The sequence below is a fragment of the Tauraco erythrolophus genome, chromosome 4 (assembly GCF_009769465.1).
Source record: "Tauraco erythrolophus isolate bTauEry1 chromosome 4, bTauEry1.pri, whole genome shotgun sequence".
Taxonomy (NCBI): domain Eukaryota; kingdom Metazoa; phylum Chordata; class Aves; order Musophagiformes; family Musophagidae; genus Tauraco; species Tauraco erythrolophus.
The window spans coordinates 72,357,634-72,383,734 of record NC_141468.1 but is presented as its reverse complement, the minus strand read 5'-3'; the positions used below and the strand labels follow the sequence as shown (position 1 = coordinate 72,383,734).

At 41.2% G+C, this 26,101-nt stretch overlaps 1 protein-coding gene across 3 annotated transcripts in view; it reads left to right on the top strand.

The window, feature by feature from the left end:
- FAR2 (fatty acyl-CoA reductase 2) overlaps positions 1-26,101 on the top strand; it is a 151,982-nt gene that overhangs the window by 59,135 nt on the left and 66,746 nt on the right. For all 3 annotated transcript variants that reach the window (XM_086610465.1, XM_086610467.1, XM_086610466.1), the window contains exon 2: positions 6,748-6,982. In XM_086610465.1, the coding sequence (XP_086466591.1) occupies positions 6,794-6,982 (189 nt within the window). In that variant the 5' untranslated portion in view covers positions 6,748-6,793. The remainder of the gene's footprint in view (positions 1-6,747; positions 6,983-26,101) is intronic.

The following is a 26,101-nucleotide window of genomic DNA, read 5'->3' as shown; positions in this document are numbered from 1 at the left end:
TAGCCCTTAATTATGCTGTCACACTGCACTGTCTCTTTAGATTTAACTGTTATAAATTGAAATGCATTGCAAAACTGGTGTCATTTTTCAAGTCATGAACGGTTTCCGGGAGCAATGAGAGTTTCTCCTTGCTTGTCGCTACTTGGATATGGAATTGAGTCAGGACTGTTGGCAAAATAAAAATTGTTTGAAAGATATTAGCTGGAGAAAAGTGATTTAACCTTCAGGCTTCTAGCAACAACGTTTATATTTGGTGTAAATTACTTGGAGCAAAATCGCTTTTGTAAAGAGGATTATCATCAGGAGTTCAGTCTGTCTGTAAATGTGCCCATCTTTGAATCACAAGATTTTATTTCTTTGCGCTGTATTAACACCTATAGGGCCTCTATAAAGGATGGATTATGACCTTCCTTTTAATTCTGTAGCTAAGTGAGAGAAGGTTTATCTTTTCCAGTTTATTTTTGTTAGATTGCTATTAAGTAATTATAGTAGTTTAGCAAACCATAAGAATCTTCAATTTGTCCCTAGATCAGCCGTTTTAACATCCTCTTTGCTTCATTTTCTGCCATCAGTAAAATCTCCCTTTTACCTCTTCCCAAACACTATGTACTACACAAATCTTTATGTGCTTAAAAACCTTTGAAAATATATTATTAGGTCCCTTCCAACCCTGACCATTCTATGATTATGTAACTTCAGTGCATCGTTGTTGGTACTATCTGCTTGTTGTGTTAGCAGGGCTGTTGCTAAAAATAATGTACAGTGTTGAACTACAGCCCTTTTCCGTTCTGAGTCGCTGTTATTTATTACTGAAAATGCAGAAAATATTTTAAATGCAAAGGCTCAAATGTAAGCTTACTCATGTTAATCCTGGCTGAAACGTTGGTCATTGCAGTGGAACTACCCTTATCATGAGTTTGGCCCAGTGAATCAAATCAATGAAGCTGAGTGACATAAGCTTCCTCCTGGTCTTACCCAGAAGCCAGGAGTTAAGTCACTGTGATGAAAAGCAAGTCACTACTTCAGCTATTGCTAGTGTGCATGATGTAGGACTCTGCTCTGTGACTCTGAGGCCATTGCATGCTCTGTTACTTCCAGATGTCCTGGGGCTAAAAATAATCTGGGAAATCTCTGAAGCAGAGCCTGATACTCAAAAAACCCTTGGCATCCTTATAAAACACTTCAAATGATAGAGCATGCACAACTAACGCACCTGCATACGCCTGGGATTTCAGTGTGAATTGATGGACGCTGTTACATCCCACGTTTCTAGTGCCAGAGCATAAATGAAACATTTAAATGCTTATTGCTTATTGCATTTCCCTTAGTCTTTTTAATATTTATTCTTTAAGCATGGAATGGAGCGTTCTGTTATTCCAAGAATCAGAAGGTTGGAAAGTTGCTTTGCTTCAGACTGGACTTTGTTCCATAGGAGGTGGTGTGCAGGTGTTGAACTTTTAACACTATTCTTTCTGCCTCTTCGTCCATGTACACGCTCTCCTTGGATTATAATGGTTTGTTTCAAACCATACTATTGTTTATGTGCATTAGCGTTGGAGGAAAACTGCCCGTTGTTCAAGTATCCACCTCTGTTGGCCACCAAAATGAAAAGATCAGGTTGTTCCTGCTACAGTCATAGTTGTAGGACTATTTTCTTGCTGATGATTAACAAAGAAAAATTTATATACAAATGCTTTCAGGCAAATAACACATATTAGAAAGAATTGCTTTTCTGTATTGTAATTACGTGCATAGTTTGTGGAGTCTCTGTCACATATGCTGGGAAAAAAAAATAATTATATGAAGGTACATTGTTCAGGCATCTCCAGTGTTCAGTCCGTTTTAAACTCATAAAATAATTAATAGATTGAGGAAGCAAATTAATGAGATTGAAATAGTCTGTGGCCACTCTTTATATTGCTTCTTCTGACCTCAGCTGCAGAAGGTCTCTGAAGCAACAGAAGAATTTTCCTTCCTCTTCATGTCTCAAGTTAATTATGCCTCCTCCAGAATCCTGATTAAAGAAAATTGTCTTCTGTATGATTGGATTTGTACCCAAGATTAAAAATTTATATTCAGAAAGTGGCCAAAAATTGTTTTGTCTTAAAGGACTCTTGCTGTCTGTAGCTTTGTCTCAAAAAATGTTGATTAGTCATTAATTGTAATTTTCATTGAAGTTGGTTCGTTACAATTAATATGATGTCTAAAAGACCCATCTGAACAGTCTGACCCTCTTGTGTACAGAAATTATAACCCTGTGTAAAGTAGTGAAAATGCACCAGATATGAGAAAACTCATCTAAACCAGATTAAGTAGAAGGATATGCCAGAGAGGCCGTTTGTGAATCTAGATGTGTATTTACAGGCATGCAGTCCTTTGCTTTGCACAAAACTAAATATCTTCTTTTTTTCCTTCCATGTGTGGGCTTTTCTCCACCATTCAGTGGCTTTCGCATCTCCAGTCAGTTTTGGAAGAGAGAGGAACCTCAAGCTCTGAAATAGTCTTTATCCTTCTTCACTTCAATAAAGGTCACCTCAGTGCAACTGCTGACCGTGGTTCAGACATTGAATAGTTTTCTCTTACCAGATGTCTTGCAGCTTAAAGGGCTGGGAAATAGTTAATGCCCAGTATTGACTGTTTATGCCTTAAGATGAAAAGCAAAGTATAAGCCTCTGCAGGAAACAATTTTTCTTCATTTGCCTGAGTGTAAAATGTCAAAAAGGTGCGCATATCTGTATTTTGAAGTAGACATCCAAAGGGTCAGATCAGCAGCCATTACTTGGATCACACCTTTTGACCTTAGAAATCCTCTGGTTCCTTAAAATTTCCATAACTACTTCAGTACTTTCTTTACAAAGGCCAAGCAAAATCTGTTAAAACAGAGAAGAATAAATTCTGTTATAAAATCACACTCTTAAAAATATGAAAACCTAAAGATAGTTCTGAAAAATAAAAAAGTCAAGTCACGACTAAGTTGAGAGGAAAATGTCTTAGCAATCCTGAATATAAACTGGAATCTGCTTTTGAATTTGGAACCTAGTAAAAGCCTCTTTAAATTTGCTTGGACAGTGGAGATTCAGGGATCTGTCTGAACACAGCAGATTGCAGCATTGTGACTTTTGTGTCATGATCTCAAAACATCATTTTTTTTGTGCATATTAAAAAAATACACAGATTTTCTTTGCTGATATTTAGCGTAGCATCAGATGAGTAGAAGATTATTGTCTTTTCTTCTAAAGCTAGTTTGGGAAAGGGAAAAAAAGTACCGCAAGGAGACACAAATCTGATCTCGTAATAAGCAAAAACCATCTCATTCCTCATGGCTTTTTATTGTGGATGAGGCCCTGAGCAATCGGATCTAACTCTGAAACTGGCCCAGTGAACTCTATGCTGCCTAGCTTGGACTGCTTTATTATAGAAAATAGAAAGGATGTGGTTTTTCTTACTTTTTCTTTTAACCTATAGGGTTAAGCCAGTAATCAAGAGGACCATCAGATTGCCTTAGAAGTTCAGTTTTTCTGTGTCTGGTGCTTCCATTGTCATCATACAGAATAGTGCAGAGATGCAGTTGTTTTCCTGACTTTTTGGAGACAAGTGTTTAAAATGGTCTCAGACTACATGAGGAAAAACTTTCAGTTATGTGTGTGTAGTCCTTGCCAGAAATACTTAATGAAATGTGACCACATGGCTAATTTTAGGGACACTTTAAAGTAGTGTGATTGTTGGGGGGGTTTTTTTGTTTGTTTTTTATTTGTGGGTTGGGTTTTTTTTTGCTATTCTAGTAGGCATTGAACATCTGGCCAAAATAAATGAAGCCCCATTTGGATAGCTCAAACAGAGAACCCAAATGAAACAACATAATACATTGATGTCCACATTCAGAGATCTTCAGTTATTTCTACAACTACAATGCAAAGCACTAATGTTTAGTGATGCAGGTTGGAAATGTTTGGTACTACTGAAGTGTGGGAAGGAAACTGATTCCTGTTAAACACTGTGGTCATCTCCAAGTCTGTGGTGGAAAGTACTTTGTGCATGTACCATTTTTCTAGCAGAATATTAGGTGTTGTTAGGTAAGTATGATCTTCTGAATATGAGTTCAAAGCAAGGATCCAGTGACTGGAAGTGGTCTTACGTTTCATCTTTTTGTTTCATAGATTCATAGATTCATAGATTTCTAGGTTGGAAAAGACCTTAGAGATCATCGAGTCCAACCATCCCTAATCCCCATTAAACCATATCCTCAAGTAGCTCATCCACCCTATTCTTAAACACATCCAGGGATGGGGACTCAACCACCTCCCTTGTTCAATAGAATTCGTATGGCCTCTAGTGACTAAGGGCTCCTCTCACTAATTTTTCTGATTTGCAGGACATGTGTCCTACCAAATTTCTTCATTTTTTTGTCACCTCCATCTTCATCTGGCTAAAATAATAACTACACCCTTTCCCACACTTCCAGGTTCTGCAAGTTCCTGTTTTCCAATGTTACTCAGTTTTTCTGGACTTGAATGAGATGTGACATTTTATTATAAATAAGTTAATTATCTAATAGTTTAACCTGTTTGTTTAACTTCCCAAGTGGCCAACTCTTTGATAAGAACAGGTTTTTAGTAGGCCTAGATGAGCCTTTTACGTTCATTTAAATTGTGATCTAGGCCATATCTGAAAGTAGGCTAATACCCAAGTTCACTGAGCCAGAATACCCACAGCTATTAATTTGTAAAATAATGTCCTTCAGAAGCTTTTCTGCTTGACCCACTTTCTGAATTGGATAGTACACCTGATGGTTTGTTACAGATAAAGAAATTTGGGGATTTTCATTTGTTTGGTCCTGTGCACTGCAGTCCCAGGCAGCACTGGGAAAGAACAACAGTGTTTTGCTGGGCTTGAGTCTCTAGTTTATGTGTCTGGGTATAGCTTGTTAGAAATACACATTCAGTGTTTGCAGGTAGCAGTACAATGATTAGGAAAACTAGGAGATCGGTAGGAATGAAAAGTCTGGTGTGGGTAGATGCATAGCTATAGACCCAGATAACAACAGCACATGAACACAGACTGGATCACTTTCCACTGGTGTGAGTGGTAATGCCTTGGGGATCGCAGGCCGGCTAAGCATGTTCCTGGGTGTTTCAGTGAACAATGTGCACCTCATAAGGGCTGATCTGTGGTGTCTCTCTTGATTCACGTAGCCGGTGGTCAATTTTGTGGGGTAAGATACCTCACTCCATCCTGAGGAAAGCATGGGCTGTAGGACAAGCTGTGTTTTTCTCATGGCCCTATGCAGTGAAGGGAATTTAACCTACCATCACATGTAGCCAGGGTACTTACAGTACTTTAGACTTTTCACAGTTGTTTATTTGTGTTGATCCAAGCCAAGGACTCATTATGTAAGATGTTTCTGTATGAAGGTATGCAGTCTTTGCTCTGAGTTAGGCTACTTCCCTGTCCCAGGATAGTTTATTAGGTTTCAGAAATGCAAAAGGGCTAGTGAGAACAGGGAATCTTTGCAGACTGCAAAAATGCAACAAATGCTATATTTCTGTTTTGGTGTATTTGCATTTTATTAGCATGCAGTTGACTCTTACCATGTTGAGGAACTTGAAACGTCCAACAGAGACTCTGAAGCTTCTGCAGGAGTAAGATAAGTTTCTCTGGGGTACCTGAAGATCATTGTCCAGGTTCTTGAGTACTCGATTGACAGCATTCTACTGTTCTTGTTTCAAATTTAGTAGGCTTTTTTCAAAACATTTATTTATATTTTTCATGAGCTTTTCCCTTGCAGTGGAAGTGGTTTGTGCACACTGTGATCTGCAGCACTTAAAGATAGGAGGAAGTTTTTTCCTCCAGTTGGTCTAATAGAGAGAGGGGCTGTTCTAGGAGGATTCAGTCCAGCCTTGTTTGTCATTTAATCAACTTAGAGTTTGAATTGGGATGGCTGGGGACATGTAGGTCTGAAAGCATTGTATCTAATTAAAATAGCTAACTGGGACACTTCATGTGGGAGCCTAGGCGTGTCAGCCCCCTTATATAGTCAATGGCTCTCCAAAGAGCAGTTCAAACAACCTAAAATCTCCAGAGAAAGCGTCTGACATCTATGCTCCTTAGAGTTAAGTGGGATGAATGTTGGCCTTAACAGCCAATAATGGATGATGACCTACACACAGGAGCATGATATTGCAGTCTTGCAGAGCAATGTCATTGCACTGTATCTTCCAAGATGAAGAGCTTTCTTCATGGATCTATTCCAAGCCAAGACAATAGGAGAAAGCTGAGCACATTGCAAAGTGATGGCTGACAAGAAATGGAACTGCTTGGCACAGTGGAATTAAAGTAGAAACCACAGCGTTTGTACCTGCAGTGTTTGCGAGGAGATCTGCTTCTACTTTGTCTTGTAGGAATAGCTGCATATCTTCACGGCTGCCATTTCACAGTGTGTGAGGTAAATGCTACTCAGCACTGCAGTGAGCATCTACTGCCAGGCGTCTTGGACAGTACAAGCTATGTTCTCAACTGTGACTGCTGAGTGCAGCTATAGTATAATATGGAGGATAAGGCTGACCTTGATTTTTCGAGCTTCTCAGTTTAATCTTTTTAATTTTTGTAGTTTATTTTCATAACAAAGGCTTTTAAAAAAATCGTCTTTAAAATTGCCATCAGCTGAACTAATATAATTTGTAGCTCCCAAATAACTGATCTATGTCTTGACTCAAAAGCCCTTAAAGCTTTATTTCTGCATCTTCTCAGGTACCTCCTGCAGGAATTTAAAGGACGGACAGAACAGGAAGGCATCATGTCTTCAGTCTCAGCTTATTACAATGGAAAGACCGTACTTGTCACGGGAGCTACAGGTTTCATGGGCAAAGTACTGGTGGAAAAGCTTCTGCGCTCCAGCCCTGAAGTGAAAGCAATTTATATAATTGTCAGGCCAAAGGCTGGACAATCAATGCAAGAGAGAGTGGCCAACATGTTGAAATGCAAGGTAAGTTTCTGTATTTTATTTTAGAATCTAATCTGAACTCCATTTAGCTGGGTAAAGCAGAGGACTTCTGTTACACTCATTTAATGAAAACAAAATACCTTCTTCAACTGTAACCATTGTATATTTTTGTTATGCCTAAAACAGAACCTAAAAAATTGTACCTGAATGAACCTAGATCTGTCACTTCACACTGTAGTGATGTCATTGTTTTTCTTCCTTTTTGCATTGCTGTCTGTTGAGAATTAATTTTTTCAAAAGCTTGGTACCTTAGCAAATTTCCTTTTTGTGAGAAGAGCATCATTTTGCTTTCATGAAGCCTTTTCCTGCCCCCACTTTCAAAACATAATATTCAAACATTAGCATTCAATAATACAACTGAGTGTAAGCCCGTCACACCCTACTCCTTGCCCTTACTGGAGCATTAAATTCATTTCATAAGACAAAGCCTCGTGCAAAGTATACCGGGCTGCCCATTGCTGCGGTACAGTGGGGCATCTGCTATCTTCTGATGTCAGCTCCAGTTTAACCTTACTTATGAAGTGACAAAATACTAATGCATTTGAAAAGAGTGTTTTCTGAAGCTACTTGCAGCAGAACGCAAAGGCTAAGACAGACCTGTGAGTTGAAGAACAGACCTGTATGACCTTGTGGCTTGTTTCCGTTGAGCTTTTCGCTTGCCGCCCTGGTGAGGAAATCCAGATCTCTAGTGTCAAGAAGGATGTCAAAGCCCTTTGCTGCATTTAATGTAAAGATTTGTAAGGAGAAAATGCTAGACCAGGTATCTAAAGTGAACTCAACCTAAGGACCTCAAGGTCCTCAGGAGCTTAGACCAGTGGTGATGTCATGAACTCTCTCAGACTCCTCCAGGTATGGTAAGTGCCAGAGTTCAAGCTGATGCTTTCTGCTAGTGTGAATTTGTCGTTAGCTGTTGTGAAATGAGGGGAAGGGACAGATCTGGCCCTAGTAGGCAAGGATTTACTTGGAACTAATCTGAGAGATGTCAGCATATCTTTAGAGTATTGGTCTAAAACTTTGAACAAGGCTTGACTGGAGAAGTACCCGTTCTTCTACTGGAGTTACAGGTAAAATAGGGCCGTAGATAACTTACTTAGAGACAAGTAGGTTTGGAAGAAGGCATGCGTTTTTCCTCCTAATGTTTTGAGGCATCAGGCTAGAAAAATCTCAAGTATGTCCAACAACAGAGTTTGACTTTTTTGTGTTTTCAACAGAGGATAGGTTATTTTCCTGTTTGGGAAAATTTGTAAATGATCTAAAAGGAAACCATCACGTTGGTTGCTTTTTGCAAGCCTGTCAAGTGCACAATTTTTCATTACTTTCCCTTTCAATGAACATTTTTTAGCTGTTTCTACAGCTTTCATCACTGAAGACTGTGGGTAATGGTTTTCATCATCAGACAACAAAATCCAGAAGGTGGTGTGTTTTCATGGGTTTACTTGTATTTTTTTTTTAACTCTCTAAGAAAATGACAAACCAAGATATTTTTCAGGACTTCTATAAGCTTTGTTTTCATTTTCTGTGTGAATATTGCTGGCTTATCTCTTCAGTTGGCCACCACAGCTTAGTGTTGTCATTAGCTCTAGGTGAGGTTCCCTAGTAGCTGCTTTATTGTGGCAGCTGTACTAGATATACCCTTTTATTTTTCCTAGCATGTGTCAGCAGTTTTAGACATGCCAAGAGCAAACAGGACTTGATAACCTCTCCTTGAACCTTTGAAGCATCCTGCTTCAATGTGTTTCAAGTGAACAAAAGAAGGAGGCAAGTCTCCAAGTTAGGTTTCTGCAGCCTTGAAAAGAAAAAGACTCTAAGGGTATGCTTAAAACTCATTCAGGTGCCCTCAAGGAAGGAGGTGTCTTTTTGATGCTGATCTTTTTAAAATAAAGCAAAAATACTTCCCTAAGGCAGAAACCCAACTCTTCAAAGGTTGTTTCCATGTGGAAATGTTGACAGCCTTTGTGTTTTTTTTTCTAGAAATGAAACTATTAATTTTAGTAATCGTTAATTTCATGTCAGATGAAGAGAGTAAGAAACTTTATTATTAACCTATTTGCGGATTGTTTCCGGTTAAGTTTGCTATATGTCTTTAAGCCACATTATCAGCCATTCACAATCTAGAGACTACACTTTAATTTACAGTTGTGATTTGCATTCTGCAGTTTGGGAAACCCCTGAGCTACATAACAAATAAAAACTGCTGCAAAAGCTTATTCCAAGTCTTCAGGCAACATTTCCGTTTGACATTCCTGATTATAATCGCTGATGAAAAATGCATATATTTGAACATGCACAGGAAAATTCAGAATAAAATCCCTTCTCTTCCTTAAATGTACATACATAATTTCTAATCTCTAGTGCATAATTATTCTTTTCCCCCACAAACTGTTGGATTTAATGCGATTCAACATTTGGATCTGGTTTTAGGAGAAAACACTTTATTTCTATTTTCATATTCTACCATATGTAATCTCTACTAATCAATCACACATTCATTTTGAAAGTAACTCTTCTTCTACATTATGCCTTGACCCATTATTATCCTCAGGAATGTCTCATTTTCACATCCAGAAGGGAAGTTTCCCATGGATTAGAGGAATAGAGAAAAACAGGTCGCCAGCTTCTAACTATTCTAAACAAACAGATAAAAATAGTATTTGGCATGAAGTAAGATGAAAGCAGAGAAGTAGATTGACGGGAATTAGTTGCACTGCATAATGCTTTGGTTCTTCAGGTAAGGTCCTCTGGGGACTCCTGATTGGTTTTTGGTAGCACTTAACAATATTTTGAAAGAAATTGTCAATCATTTTTGACCTCTCTTTGTATATTTCTGCAAAATTTTTGTGGTTTTTATCATTATATCTCCAGGGGTTTAAACTTTGAGGTGTCACATTTGTGAAGTATGTTGTTCGCAGTGAGTACATGTGAATATGCTGGAAAATGACTCGTTAAATAAAAAAGCACTGTTACGAAAGGGTGATGTGGTGTGAAGGGGCAAATTACCTTAGTTTGTACTTTTCAAGTGCTTCGTTTGGCCGCGAAGGTGATCCAAGGGCTGGAGCACTTCTGCTATGAAGACAGGCTGAGAGAGTTGGGGTTGTTCAGCCTGGAGAAGAGAAGGCTTTGGGGAGACCTTACATCAGTCTCCCGGTACTTAAAGGGAGCCTACAAGAAGGCTGGAGAGGGGCTTTTTACAAGGGCATTTAGTGATAGGATAAGGGGCAATGGCTTTAAACTGACAGAAGGTAGATTTAGATTAGATCTAAGGAAGGAATTTTTTACAATGAGGGTGGTGAAATGCTGAAACAGGTTGCCCAGAGAAGTTGTGGATGCCCCATCCCTGTAAGTGTTCAAGGCCAGGTTGGACGAGGCTTTGAGCAACCTGATCTAGTATAAGGTGTCTCTGCCCATGGCAGTGGTGTTGGAACTAGATCTTTAGGGTCCTTTCCAACCTAAACCATTCTACGATTCTATGAAATGTTTATTACATGGAATTTTTAAAATTCTGAATCCAATGTAAAGAATAAAATTTAAAAAATAGTTTGGGCATAAATCAAACTTCTTCCACTGTATTCTGGAGTAGCTGAACAGATGGCATTGAAATGTAATATAATACTGTTTTTCCTCAGATCTTGTAAAATTAGTTTTATATGAAGATGTGTTATTGCATTAATATGAAATGTATAATGAACAGATACTCAATTATCTCAGCATCAACTCCAAAATGAGAGCCTGCATTGAGGAATGTGTGGTGCGTGGTGACCTTGCCTATTTATGAAAGGAGATGTTCTATTTTCCAGCAGCGAGTCCCTAAGGGAATCAAGCTATTACCCTGTGCTTAATGAAATGCCATGTCTGCGTGGCACAGAGCACAGCTGTTCCACAAAACAAAACACATTTCAGTATGGGCTTCACCCTGGCTGTATTTGTGGATGCAGATCACAAGGCGAAGCTTGACAGCGCTGGTTTATTTGTTAGTTGATGGGAGGTGTGTATTTATCAGAAGTAGGAAACTGTTTACAGGAGTATTTTTTGTTGTCAGATCCCTCCGTGTGCAGAAATAGGCAGGAATGCTCAGAGGGGATGTCTCAGATTCCCTGGAGAGCGGTTATTGGCCTAACGCTGAGTCACCAGCTGTAGCTTTCACATTGTCCCTGGGAGAGCGGTGCTCTTCCCGTGCCCGGCGCGCAGTGAACCAAGACTGCTCGCTGCTGCCGGGCTGTTTCTCAGATCTATGTGTTCAACAATCCTAATTAGAAAGGTCAGTCAAAATGAGGACTCTTGTTAATGTCTCTGATAATCCAGAAAGAAAAAGGGGAGGCTGGGACATTGCTGAAAACTGGGAGCAGATATTGCTGGGTGCGACCAGAATCATAGAATCATAGAATGGCATAGGCTGGAAGGGACCTCAAAGATCATCTAATCCAACCTCCCTGTCATGGGCAGGGACACCTCTCAACTGGACCAGGCTACTCAAGGCTCCGTCCAACCTGGCCTTGAAAACCTCCAGGGAGGGGGCATCCACAACTTCTCTGGGCAATTTATTCCAAAGTCCAATTAATTCCACAGTCCAATTTATTCCACCCTCGTACTGAAGAACTTCTTCCTAAAATCTAATCTAAATCTGTTCTCCTTCAACTTAAATTCATTTCCCCTTGTCCTATCAGTAGACACTCTTGTAAAAAGTCCCTCCCCAGCCTTGCTGTAAGTTCCCTTCAGGTATTGGAAGGCAGCTATTAGGTCCCCCCGAAGTCTTCTCTTTTCAAGGCTGAACAATCCCAGCTCCCGCAACCTGTCCTCGTAGCAGAGGTGCTCCAGCCCCTGGATCATCTTTGTGGCCCTCCTCTGAACACACTCCAACAGATCTATGTCTCTTTTATGGTGGGGACACCAGAACTGGACGCAGTGTTCAAGGTGGGGTCTCACAAGAGCAGAGTAAAGGGGGAAAATCACCTCTCTTGACCCGCTGACCACACTTCTCTTGATACATCCCAGGATGTGGTTGGCCTTCTGGGCCGCATGAGCGCACTGCCAGCTCATGTTGAGCTTCTCATCTATAAACACCCCCAAATCCTTCTCTTCAGGGCTACTCTCAACCCACTCTGTGCCCAGTTTGTATTTGTGCCTAGGATTGGCCCGACCCAGGTGAAGGACCTTGCATTTTGACTTGTTGAAGCTCATGCAGCTTGCACTGTCCCAATTCTCAAGCCTATCAAGGTCCCTCTGGATGGCATCTCTTCCCTCAAGTGAGTCCACGGCACCACACAGCTTGGTGTCGTCGGCAAACTTACTGAGGGTGCACTCAATGCCGTCATCCATGTCGCTGACAAAGATGTTGAACAGCGCTGGACCCAGAATAGACCCCTGAGGGACACCGCTTGACACTGGTCTCCATGTAGACATCACACCATTGACCACAACTCTTTGAGTGCGACCATCCAGCCAGTTCTTTATCCGCCGAGTGGTTCATCTGTCAAATCCATGTCTCTCCATTTTAGAGACAAGGATTTCATGTGGGACAGTGTGAAACGCCTTGCACAAGTCCAGGAAAATGACATCCGTTGCTTTACCCACGTCAACCAGCGCTGTAGCTTTGTCGTAGAAGGCCACTAAATTAGTCAGGCACAACTTGCCCCTAGTGAAGCCATGTTGGCTGTCACCAACCACTTGGTTATTTTTTATGTGCCTTAGTACAGCTACCAGGAGAATCTGTTCCATAATTTTACCTGGCACAGAGGTAAGGCTGACTGGTCTGTAGTTTCCTGGTTTGTCCTTGGTCCCTTTTTTAAAGATGGGGGTTACATTTGCCCTTTTCCAATCTGTAGGACCCTCACCAGACTGCCAGGACCTCTCAAATATGATGGCTAGTGGCCTTGCAATTTCAGCCGCCAGTTCCTTCAGGACCCATGGATGTATCTCATCAGGTCCCATGGACTTGTGCACCTTCAGGTTCTCTAGGTGTTCCCAGACCTGATCTGTTCCTACCCTGGGTGGTTCTTCACTCTCCCAGACCCAGCCAATATCCTCTGTGATTTGGGTGGAGTGGTTCGAGCGGTTGCCAGTGAAGACTGAGGCAAAAAGTTGTTGAAAATTTCAGCCTTCTCCATGTCCTCAGCAACCAGGTCACCCGTATCTTTCTGGAGGGGCCCCACATTCTCTCTTGTTTTTCTTTTTTCTCTCACATACCTATAAAATTCTTTTCTGTTATTTCTAATATCGCTGGCCAGATTTGACTCTGTCAGGGCCTTAGCTTTTCTAACCTGGTCTCTGAGTACACGAACAACTTCCTTGTACTCATCCCAGGTTACCAGTCCCCGCTTCCATGCTTTGTGTAATCCCCTTTTATATTTGATTTTAGCCAGGAGTTCTTTGTTTATCCATATGGGTCTCCTGGTGTTTTTGCCTGATTTCTTCCTTTTAGGGATGCAGTCCCTTTTAGGGATGCAGAAATACTGCAAAATGCTACTACTTTTTCATATCGTCCAACCACGGTCAACCCTTATGCTGCCAACAGTTACAGTGGATAGTACAGATTGACCTTCTCTCTTTCGCCTCTTCCCTGCAAAGCGCTGTCTGGAACCACACATTATGATGGGGCTGACCACTGAAAACCGAGCACGAGTCCAGCGTTACCAGCCACCTTTGTTTGCCCCTTCAGTATTTCCTTGTCAAGTGTGCTACTTTTATCAGCAAATACACTGCAAGACTCTGTTAGCCCTATGAATTTCACCAAATCGTGCCAGCTTTCTCTTTCTTCACCTCCCTTGACTATCTCTTTCTCCACTCCCTTGCTTATGTGTCTTGCTCATCCTGGTAAGCAGTAAATGTTCTCCATGCCAAACTGGTGCGGTGTCACTCCCTTTGGAGCGCTGTCCCCTACATCTGCTGCAGTCACCGTCATGGCACATGGATCAGTACCTGGATCAGGTAATGAGGTTTTCTGGTTGATGGAAGGGGATGCTGCTCTCTCAGTAGGAAGTGTGGAGACTGCTAATTGGAGTGAAACTGAGCTGAAGATGTTTTCTGTTTTATTATTATTTATTTAGCTTTGCCTCACTTTGGTCAGTAGATTATCAAACGTAACTCTGGTATTTGTGTACCAAAGGAACAAATCTGTCATTTTAACAAAAACTTGTTTCTTACTTGACCCTGTGATTTGTAAACCATGTGGTAGAGAGGAGCTAACTGTCTACCCATCCTAAGGGTGGTAACATAACTGACACAAATGCAGACCAGAGTCTTGTACCATTCTGTTCCTCTTTCCTAAGCTAACACCATCTGTTGCCTTGTTCCATTTCATTTCTTTCTCTTCTCCAATTTGAGTTTCTGTTTGAAGAAGGGTGGTAAGGTTTTGCTTTACATGTTAGCAGCTGATAGCCTGCTTCCTACAGCACAAGGAATGGCCAGCAAGACGGCTGGTGCTTCCAGCAAGATAAGCTTTCGCACTGGACAAAAAAGAAGCCACCATTAGTCCTGAGCTCAAGACTCGCTCATGTGTCCCTGGTGTCACCTTCTGCTCTTGGTTATTTGCTGCTGCTCCTTGGCTCCAGGCTCCGCTGGAGCACAGGCATCTGGAACAAGATATGTGCAATGGCATTGCCTTTTCTGGGTGCTAGGCCAAAGCTGCAGCCTTGTATGGTGTCAGCTCCTCCTCATTTGATGGACATCCAACCTGTGTCATGACTTAGAGTGTGGAATCTCACCCATCAACTTTCAACTAAGTTGGGAGATCTGGCAGCCCTACCTGCCCTCTTATCTATTCTGCATGCAAAGCCATGCCTACCAGGAGGCTAATGGAGAAGCTGAGAAGAACACGGGCCCATCTTATTATCAATTAGCATCAGCAGAACTTGGTTTCCTACACCTCTTTTCTCCTTTGTACTTGCACAGCTGTCAGTGCAAGACTGCATTCTGCAGAAGTGCTGGAAGTGCAGCTAGGAGGAAACCAGTGATTTTTTCTTTTTTTTTTAATGCATACGCAGATTTCAGAGGAGAAACCATGGTAACAGGAAGGGGGAAAGAAAGATGGTGGTTGAAATGGTGTCCTTTGCATCAGTCAGATAAATTCAGGCCACAGTCTCCTGAGGAAGAAAGAGTGTCTTTGTGTGACTGAGGCAATTTCCAGAGAAAATGGGCTCATTGCACAGTTTCATAGTCACAATGCAGTTACACTTACAAACTGTGACTAATGACAGTATTAGAAATAATATTAGCTATACTTTTCTGTATATAATGTATTTTTTTACTAAAAATTTCTAGCGTGTCTGGTGAGTCTGATTTATCTCGGTGCCCTTTTGCAGACTGATTCCCTTTGGGATACATTAATTAAGAAATGTTAGAAATGGAGCACCTCAGATCAACAGTCAGTTTGCAAATGCTTGCGTATTTGAAAACTCTGTGTCTATACTCCTTTTTTTAGGACCACAAACTTGTTCTGTAAGGTTGTGTATACTTACAAAAACAGGCATGAAAAAAAATTTGGAGAGGTATCTATACACCATTCTCAAAATATGAGCCCCCTTTTTTTCAATGAAGCTGGAGAGAAAATGTGAGTGACAAGACTGTGGTGCAAATTAGACATCCTGGGACAGAGAGAGGAAGCAGTTAGGTAATGAGTTGGTGATATTGCTAAGGAAAGGACTTACATTTTGATTATGAGAAGTTACAATGAACATCAATATGTCCAAAAGGAGAGACGTCAGCTAAGTTCCAGGGTGATCTAGCAGCCTTCCAGTACCTAAACGGGGCCTACAGGAAAGCTGGAGAGGGACTTTTTACAAGGGTGTATAGTGACAGGACAAGGGGCAATGGCTTTAAACTGAAAGAGGGGAGATTTAGATTGGATATAAGGAAGAGATGTTTTACAATGAGGGTGGTGAAACACTGGAACATATTGCCCAGAGAAGTTGTGGATGCCCCATCCCTGGAAGTGTTCAAGGCCAGGTTGGACGAGGCTTTGAGCAACCCGGTGTAGTGGAGGGTGACCCTGCCCATAGCAGGGGGATTGGAACTAGATGATCTTTGAGGTCCCTTCCAACCCTAACCATTCTATGGTTCTATAAGCTGGGTCCTTTATTCTATGGCTTGTCCTTGTACTTCTGCTTGAATCTCTCCCTGAGATCTCTCATCAGGCTCTGGTCACTTAGAGATGCAGTTCTCGGGTGTTATCAGAATAGTTCTTGCTGATGTTGTTCCTTAAAAGCAAAACTCACAGTACCTTGAAGGTCTAAGAAGGATTATGACCTTAATTGTGTGATGAGTTGTCTTTTACTGCAACAAGTGATATGGCTGAAATACAGGCAAGCCTTGAGGCCTGCCATTTGTCTGCTGGTCACAAGCTCTGCTAGGTGGTGCAGAATAAAAACCTCAGGTTTGTCACTAAGAGTTTACAGATTAGTGCTCCAGCTTTGCAAACTGCCTTTGGTACTTCAGCTCCTGGTGGTATCTGTAGTTGTAAAGACTGCAGTTTTAAATTTACTCCAGTTACACATTACTTGCAATAGTTATACAATAAATCACAATGACATTAACATTGTTTAATTAACAAAAATTGCTAAATGAAAAACAAGGACACAGTGCTAAATGAAAATGTAGAATCAAGGCAAATTATTCTCAAATGAGTAACTTTTTGAAAGCAAAAATGCTTTGCAATTCATTTCAAGAGTGTTTGTCTTCCATTTTGTGAATTAAAATGTTTTGATGTCAAAACCTGACACACCAGTTTCCTCATCTTTCACTTGAAACAGCTGTTACAGATGTTGATGTGGCACCTCTGTGGAGGCCAGCAGAATGACCGCAACACTGCTGCTTGTTCAGGTGCTCAGGCACTTGCAAGACAAACCCAGCATGAAGTGTGGTGTCCCACCATCACTGTCTGAGCAGAGGCCACCTGCCTCGCAGTAGCTGCCATCTCAGCAGAGCGCTGCTTTGCAGCCCTGCGGTGCAGGAACTCCATCTCTCTTACCAGCCTCTTATCACAAGGTGATCTTTGCTAGGTGAGCACACAGAAAATGTGTCTTGTGCAAAGCGTCTAGCAAGATCACTTTCTGGAGCTCAGCCTACTATGCGCCTACTTGCTCGACTGCAACAGCAAGGGAGTTAACGGTTTCTGTCTTGCATGTCATTGTTCTACACAAATATCCACCACCTACAGAATGATATGTAAAAGCTGGCCTTCATTTTTATCTTTACTTCTTAGTTTCATATAACTTTTCCTTAGTCTGGACTGGAATCACAGTAAGTTGTCAGATTTCAAAAGGGTTTTTTGGTTGGTTAGATTTTTACTTAAAATCACGTCACGATGTTAAGTAGATCATGATCTAAACAGCAACACTTTCAGGGGAGAATACAGAGTCTCAAATATAAACGTTCCAGAAAAATCCCTCTAGCAAATTGTACGCTAATGCATGTGTTGCTAATGCAATAAAGTAAAAAAAAAAACAAAAAAAAAAAACCAAACACAAACCTGAAAATAAAGGAGAAATCTCTCAGTTTCACATTACATATCTAACAATAGACATGCACAAATTTAAATATAAATATTCAAGCATTCTTCTAAATTTGTGAAGATACCATGCTTAATTTTATGCAGTTCTTTAAGAACTCAGGTGGCCAGGAACTTCATTTTATCCAAAGGACATTATGGACAAGCTTCTTATGCAATAAACACAAAACTGTGCTGTGCATACAAATGCAAATGCATACATACACATAAAGGCATCCTCCTTCAAGCTAGCCATTTCTGGTTTATGTAATAGTGAATATGCCAAGGAGTTAGTGTGTTAATGATGATGACTGTAGTGAAGAATTCTGCCAGTTGATAAATGACAAAATGAAGGTTCAGCCTTTGAAGCAAATGAGCAGGCAGTACCCTTAGAATGATGCAATTTAAAAAACCCTCAAAGGTAAGATTTTTCTTTTGTCAGTATCAGCCTAGAGGTTGCAGTCATGCTGCGTTTCCTACTGTACATAAAATGAAATGCATTCTTAGTTCTCCATAAGCAATGATATCTTGGGACACTTGCAGCCTGTAACTACTTGACAGTATTTTTTCTTTAATGCACAAGGGTGTCTTAAAGAAGAAAGAGGAAATCTCACCAGGGAGCTGGCAAACTGAGATTGCAGTTGAGTCACAACTTTAAAGGATCTTCATAACATTGCTTGAATTTGCACCTATGCCTACATGCTTTCTGTTTTGCAGCCAAGGCCCAGTTCCTGAAATCAGTGGAATTTCTCTTGACATCTTCATTTAGCTTTGGTTGAGTATCTTGTGATTTCAAAGAGAAGATGGGCTCAAATAAGTAACTTACAGTTGTCCTTTCAATTTTATGTCGCTGTGTTGCATTTTCTTTTTGCTCTGAATATTTTGTTTCTTTTAGAAAAAATGCGTGTATGAGTTTGATTTCACTGCCAATATTTTAACTTCAGATGATAGCAATTTAAACATAGTAAGAAGTGCTTGATACAGGAATGCAAATGCAGTTAATCACTCTTCATATCTGGGAAACCAATACTGGCTGACTCCAGCCTAAAATTTGCCTTAGAGGATAAGCAAGTTAGTTTCTGGGATTGAAAGCTACCAAAATCAGGAAGCAATAGTTGTATTGGTACTGCTGACTCTCATCCACTCCTTTTGCCTATGTGATTGCATCTGAACTTGACCCTGCGTGTGAAGTTGGAAATTGAACTAGTATCATAGAATCATAGAATGGTTGGGGTTGGAAGGGATCATCTAGTCCTACCCCCCTGCCATGAGTAGGAACATCTTCCGCTAGATCAGGTTGACCTTGAATGTTTCCACAGATGGGCCATCTATGAGTAAAGGGAAGACTTAGATTCTCTAATCCACAAAATTCACTTTTATGCTAGTCAGAGAGGTCTCCATCCAGAAATTCATCCCTTTTGGATGTCAGTCTCCTTGCCAGCAGAAAGCTTTCATCATCACCACCGCTGCTGTCTGCATATCCTGAGCAGTAACAGTCAAGTGAGAGAGTGTGCATTAGAGGTATGGAAGAAACACAGCACAGGGGAGAGTGAGGGTAAAGAGTTCAGCATGGCATTTTCAAAGGGTCAGGAAAAGTACAAAGAGCAGTGAAGAGAAACGCTCCACTCCATAGGCTCAAGAGTTTACACCACTGTCAGAAATCAGAGCTATTTCCCAGCAGCTCTTGCTGGCATCAAGGCTGTGAAGCACCATCATTAGAGAAGTCCTGTTGGGCGTCTTTTGTAATGCTCCCATTTCTCCTGTATCCCAGTTTTGCTCAGGCACACAGGAGAGCTGAGCTTTTAGGCAGCTGCAGAGCATGTTTTGTGTTCACAGTTTTGCCAAGTGACCCGTTCACCAACAAGGCCTTCAGCAAACATGTTTTTAAACAATGTTTGTCATTTTGCAGGAGCCCGTGACTTGGCTCTTGACGTGTATGAGTTGGCACGATTCCTTTTTGGGCTGTTGCACTTCAGAACCAGTCAGGACGCTGATGGAGCTGCTCATGTACCAAAGCTCATACAAGGGCTTGGATTCTTTGCTTTGAATTGGGGCTGAATAAGGACACCTGACCTCAGGCAACCTCTGCTGGGAACATCTTGACCTGCAAATCATAGTTAAGAATGGAGGCTTATCTTTTTCTTAAATGGGTCAGTAATGGCGCTATCAGTCAGCAACCAAAGAGCAGAATTTGCTATTTGGTCATTCAGCAAAATATAATAGTCAAGTCATGACTCAATGATGGAAGCTAAAACCAGTTTGCTGTTGGAAGACCTTGCAAAGAAGTAGAATCATAGAATATCTCAAGTTGGAAGGGACCCATAAAGATCGTTGAGTCCAACTCCCAAATTGCAAAGTAGTTGCACACACAATGACAGCCAGGCAGGAACAGAGATGCACGAAACCCTGTCAAACTGACACGAAGTGCCATCTGGCATGGCGTGGTGCTAGGTACTCTGATGTAGAAAAACATTCAGTCCCAAAAGTTTGTTGTGAACAAAACATCGCCTTTTAGGAAGAAATCCTATGTATAGTGAAATCGAGTCTTTAGTCTTCTATTTCGACGTCCCAGTCAAAACCCTCAGACCTGATGACTGGGTAATATTTTCTACAAACAAAGTTGTTAAAATACTGGGGAGATGGAGGGGAGTACTCTGAGGCTCAGGACCTCTAAGAGAGAGCTCCCACTTGTGACACACTGTACATCTTGATATGCACAGTCCAAAGTATTTGATCTTCTAGGTGCCCTGCCTGCAAAGAAGAGTTGCTTGCTCATGCATCATCTTTCTCCCAGTCGCTGGCATTGAGCTATGACTGGAACAGTGAAAACAAATTGAAGGCATCCCTGTATACCAGAATGCTATGAATGCCAGAAGATGCTCATAAGGCCGTTCATACAGGTACTGACAAACGAGCTGCATTATGTACCAAACAATTGACTCTAAAATTGATCTTCCAGAAGATCGGACAGCTTAAAAGTTGGCCGAAGGTCACCTTTGACTGAAGTTTGCCCTAGCAAATCCAGCCTGTTGTTTTTTATTTCCTTTACCAAACCCATTCGGACTGCCAAGTATATGAGGGAAAATGCTTTTAAAAAAATGTGAAGTTCTGACTCGCATCATTGCATACACAAATCAAAATGTCTGAATTGTGCCAAGGAACCCAAGCGTGAAAATTGTTTTTTGGTAATTTTCTGGGGGCTTGTATTAGGCCTTTTGTTTTCTTTTGAGAGAGCCAGGAGTAGGGGTATTATTAGCGTTAGCCTGTTGTAAATTAATTTTGCTTCTTGAATGAGAAACTGCTGTGGCAAAGCCGCTCTTCCGTTCGCAGTCGAATGTGAATGATGATGTGATTAAGAACAGCAACTGACTGACTGCGGCCAAACATTCAGAGTAAGCTGGTCTGATTTTGCAGAGAGGAACCCTCTTAATTCTGTGACCACGGATGATTCACTGCCACACTCTGGACCATGGGGACACCAGTCCAGAATGAGATTTGTGTTTGATATGGAGTTGGTATAGGGAAAGGGTTGCTGTTCTAGCTAAATATTTTTTAAATCTGAATTGTCATTAAACTGATTTTTCATCCTAACAGCAGAAATATTTGTATAGCTACTATAAGCTTCCAGTTTAAAAATCATAACTGTAAGATAACTGTTTCTAAGGTGTACTTTTGGGATTTAATGTTTTCCTGCATCATAGCACCTAGCACCACCCCATGCCAGGTGGCACTTTATGTCAGTTTGACAGGGTTTTGTGCACCTCTGTTCCTGCCTGGCTGTCACTGCTTGTGCCTATACTTCTGAGATGGAATTATGTGATTTCCCATGTTTTTATTATCCTGCGTGTTTATGGCACCTTACCACAGGAAGTTAAAATACCTGCAAATCCACTGGGAACCTGAAGCAAGCAAAATGACAGTGGCTTATAGCGAATCTAATATGACCTATGGCTACTGTGATGTGGATTGTGCTGGTGGAGGCTGTGACACTGAGGCACCTGGAGAAGAGTCTGGATACTGCAATGACAAATATTTTATGAGCCTTGCAGTATTCGTTTTCTTTGAAAAAAGTTGGTGTGTCTTTCACGGGTGTGTCAGTCTTGTGCTGCAGTTTGAGTCTGTTTTATCCTAAACTCAAGGAGCTTGAGTTGAAGCAGGTGCCACTGAAGAGTTAACAGCATCATGTCTTGCATTGGTACAGGCTGAATGGGGTGAGTTTTTGCCAAGTGTATGGCTCATTACTTGCAGGCGTGATTTATATGAAAGGGAAAATTTAGAATGATCTTCTCATACATTAAGCTTTGGGATAATCGCTGGATTAAGTAACTAGTTTGCCTGTCAGTTCCTAAAATATCCCAGCAGGCATGTGATGGGCAGTGGTGGTGGAAGAGTTCAGATGTGCCAAAAAATGAATTGGTAGGGTCAAAAACTTGAGCTTGGAGAATTGGTAACTCGTGTACTGTAAGGTAGGGTAAGGAAGAATCAGAACTGGGAAAGCAGCTGATGCCAGTGCTAATCTGCTCCCACAGTGATAGCACATTGAAAAGCTTAAAAGAGCACAGAATTACAAAAACAAAGAACTGGAGAATAGCAGAGGAACAGAGGATGCACCAAGGGGAATTAGCAAAGGATGAAGGCTCTGGACTGAGGCCACGACAGGTGTATGCCTGCAATGTACAGCGTGTTGTACCTGTGATAACAAGTTTGGTCACTAGAACAGCAGGATTTACCAAAAATCTGCAGTCATCGTTTTTCTCCCATTTTGCTGGAGGCATGCGTTTGAGAGAAGTTACTGATTCCAGTAACTTGCATTTGTCCATGTCTGATTGCACCAAGGTTTAAAGGTGGGGACTGAGCTTGGTGTGTCCGGATGGGACTTCTAGGCACTGCTGCAGCATAAATAGCAAATTATAATTAAAAAAAAAAACCAAACAGTGACATGTTGCTTGTTTAAAAAACAAACAAACCTTTGATACTAGCTAACTGTGTGTGTACATTTGATCTGCATTATCATGTTTTCTTCTCACCTTTCTTGTCTGCTCTGCTAGTTGTCTCCTTTTGTTGCCGTCTTGTCTTAAAAGTGGGGTTCCAGAGCTTAGTTTAGGGTATGGTCCCTTATTTTGATTTTGTGTCTGCAAAACCCTAAACTCGTTTCCAAGCCTTCATACTACTGCTGAGCCCAGCAAAATAGGAGCCTGAGCCTGGCCCCAAGCTGAGCATTACTGGCCATTACAATTGTATACTACTACAAGTATTGCATAAATACAAACAAGTATTTATGGTGAGCAGTCAATATCTTCCTAGTAAGGAAGGAAAACAAATCCCCTCCAAATGTTTTTTGGCAGATAAAACATGGATAAGGACAAACAAAATGCACTTTTGTATTGAATTACCTGGGTTGCTTTGGTGGAGCTCCAACACCAGTGCCCTAGAAAGTGGAAAAAAAAAATATTTTCAGATGACCTTTTCTGAAATAACAGTTCACATTTTTTGTTCAGAAGGATTATAAAAAAAAAAATCATATTTTTATTTTTAAAATTGCAGAACTAGAGCTCGAAATTACAGCAAAAATTTCTAGTCAGTTGACAATTTTTTTCATGTCATTAAAAATTTCCCCTTCAGATCAAGCAAGAATTAAGTTGTATGGTTCTCTTTTTGAGAGTGAAAGCATCTTGAAAAATTAGGTGTCCAGAGAGACCCATACCAGTCTCAAGTTTAAAGTAATGTTTTGTTTATGAAAGATGTTTCAAAAACTGGTAGCACACACCGTAAGCATGTAGTTAGACTCCTCACTCAAAAGTTTCATGATCCTGTCTGTTACACATCTCAGTCTGACCTTTTTAAACCTTTTTAAAAGTGCCTCAGTCGCTCTTCAAGGTTTTCGAGTGTAAACTAGGCTGTAAGAACATACAATAGAGGTGTGGTAGGGTAACAGGAGGTTTTATCATACTGCTTTCTGCAGTGACTACTCCTGAACCAAGTGATAAAGTCATATTTCATGATACCAGGTGAATACAACTGCACTGCTTCTGGTATTGCATGTGTGATCACATCCAAGGAATTAAGCACCTGAATAATTTGAGCTGGAAAAACACTTTTATGAATAGATTTCTGTTTGTGGAGGTTGCTTGCTTAAAAGAAATAACCTTTTAAAAAACCTGCTCTGTTACCTAGTGCGTCATATCCATGCTTGAAGGCACATTGTCTCGCTGATGTTTGACTCCCTGTTGTATGTGGGCAGTTCCCAAGCTGCTGTCCTCACTATGATCTCCAGGAAGTTGACTTTAGAAATCCATATGTGTGTGTGTTTTGCAGCAAATTTCTTTGCCACTGGAGTAAAGAGTGTGTGAAAAACCATGTATTTCATTTATTTGAGAAGCTTCCAGGCTTTCTAGATTCTAGAGGGCACTTATGGTTGGAGAAAGGCAAATATTGTACCCATCGTCAGAAAGATCAAGGGGGACAATTCAGGCAGCTGTAGACCAGGCATTTTCACTTCTCTCTCTGGAAAAATCGTGGCATGAGTTTTCTTGGATGACATGTCGTATGAAGACAGGCTGAGAGAGTTGAAGTTGTTCAGCCTGGAGAAGAGAAGGCTCCGGGGAGACCTTTTTGCAGCCTTCCAGTATCTAAGGATGGCCTACAAGAATGTTGGAGAGAGACTTTTTACAAGGGCAAGTAGTGATAGGACAAAGGGCAATGGCTCTTAACTGAAAGAGAGTAGATTTTGATTAGATATAAGGAAGAAATGTTTTACAATGAGGGTGGTGAAACACTGGAACAGGTTGCCCAGAGAAGTTGTGGATGCCCCATCCCTGGAAGTGTTCAAGGCCAGGTTGGATGGGGCTTTGGGCAACCCGATGTAGTGGAAGATGTCCTGTTGCTCACCAGCCTGGGCTACAGCTCCAAGGATGTTGTTGCATCTTCCGCAGCCAGGAGGAAATGGCCCACCTTTTGTAGGCAGGGTCTAAACCTTAGTTAATTAGTTAATTACATTCAATTCAATTCCAGCCAACTGGGTAATAATTGGATGCCGTAATGTCCCTGCCCATGGCAGGAGTGTTGGAACTAGATGATCTCTAAGGTCCCTTCCAACCCAAATCATTCTATCGTTCTGTGATTTCTGGGTACGTGAGGAGAAGAAGGTGACTGAGAATAATCAGCATGGATTTACGCTTGGTATCCTTGCCTCGACCAACACGATCATGTTCTGGGACAGAATGGCTTAATCTGTGGATGAAGTTAATGCCGTGGATGTCATTTACCTTGACATTAGCAAAGCTTTCAACATAGTCTCCAACAGTATGCCACCATCCAAACTGGGATATTACAGTGAAGATGGGGAAAAGAAACCTGGCTGGACAGTCAGATTGCAAGGGTTTAATCAGTCATGCTCTGCCTGGATGACATTTATAAGCAAATTCCCTAAGGGTTTATCTGAGGCCCTGCCCTGTTTAATACCTTGGAAAAAATGTATCTCCACACTATACTGCATTCTTTATGCTACGTTCCTGATAGCTGGCTGTGCTTTCATAAATAATATCTGATTTAGGAAGCTGGAAAGAGGAAGAAGAGAGAAACCCTATTCTGCATCTCTGTGCTCCTGAGGGCTAGTAGCTTTTCCTGGTCTTTTTATACGCCTCTTGGCTTTTCCTCTCTTGCGTATAAAAAGAGTGTGCGAGAGCTCACTCGCTAAACAAACCTTAGTCAGATAAGTGCTTCCAAGTGCGTCAGGCACATCCTGGCGGAGTGTTCTAGGTCACAGGAATTAGCTGCAATTGGTGATAGCGAAGCAAGCAAGTGACAGGCAGCAAAGGGATTAAACCAAATGCAGTGCCAGTAACAAAACTAATAAGTAGCTTCCAAGCAAAGTTGTCGATGCCATAGTGGAGGTCTAGTGCGATTAAAGGTTTGGTATAATTAAAGGTCTGACTCAGTGAAGGGGGTATGCACCTGCTGTAATTTAAAGATGTGAAAGATATATATGAGAACTTCATATTCTTCCTTTAGGACAACTATTTAAATATCTAGGTGAATCAGGATTTCAATCTACTCCTTCTGTCAAATAAATTAGTATTATTTTCCCTGTTTTGTTATTTTGTCCCCTGAGGGACAAAACAGATGCACAGCTTCCGGACCCGGTGTGGCAAAAGCTGACCTAATATGAAACTTGCAGTGCATTCCCATTACGAAAGCATGATTTAAATAAAATACCTGCTTAGACATTTTCCTGAAGCAAGGTTTAATTGACCTGTGTCAAGCTCCGCAGCCTGTCAGCAAAAAGCAAGTGAGGAAGCTTCTGTCTCATGAGTTCTGATTTGTGGCTTTAACCCAAAGACCTTTAAGAGCAGGGTTAATCTTCCCTAGATTTAGTTTCTAAAAGAGGCATTTACTTAAAGCATACAGTTCCACAGTTGACCCGAGCTAAGCAAAGGCCCTGCTGACTCCACCAAAAAGGAAGGTTTCACCGCGTGCCACATTCTCTGGCTACTTCCCACACGCTGCTGTAAGCCCTTAGATGCAGCTACAGCAAATCAGGTGAGCAATCGGTGTGGCTGAAAACCCACAGACAGTCTCTCCATCCCCTGCACAAAAACCAGCCCCCAAAACTGGCAGCAGTAACG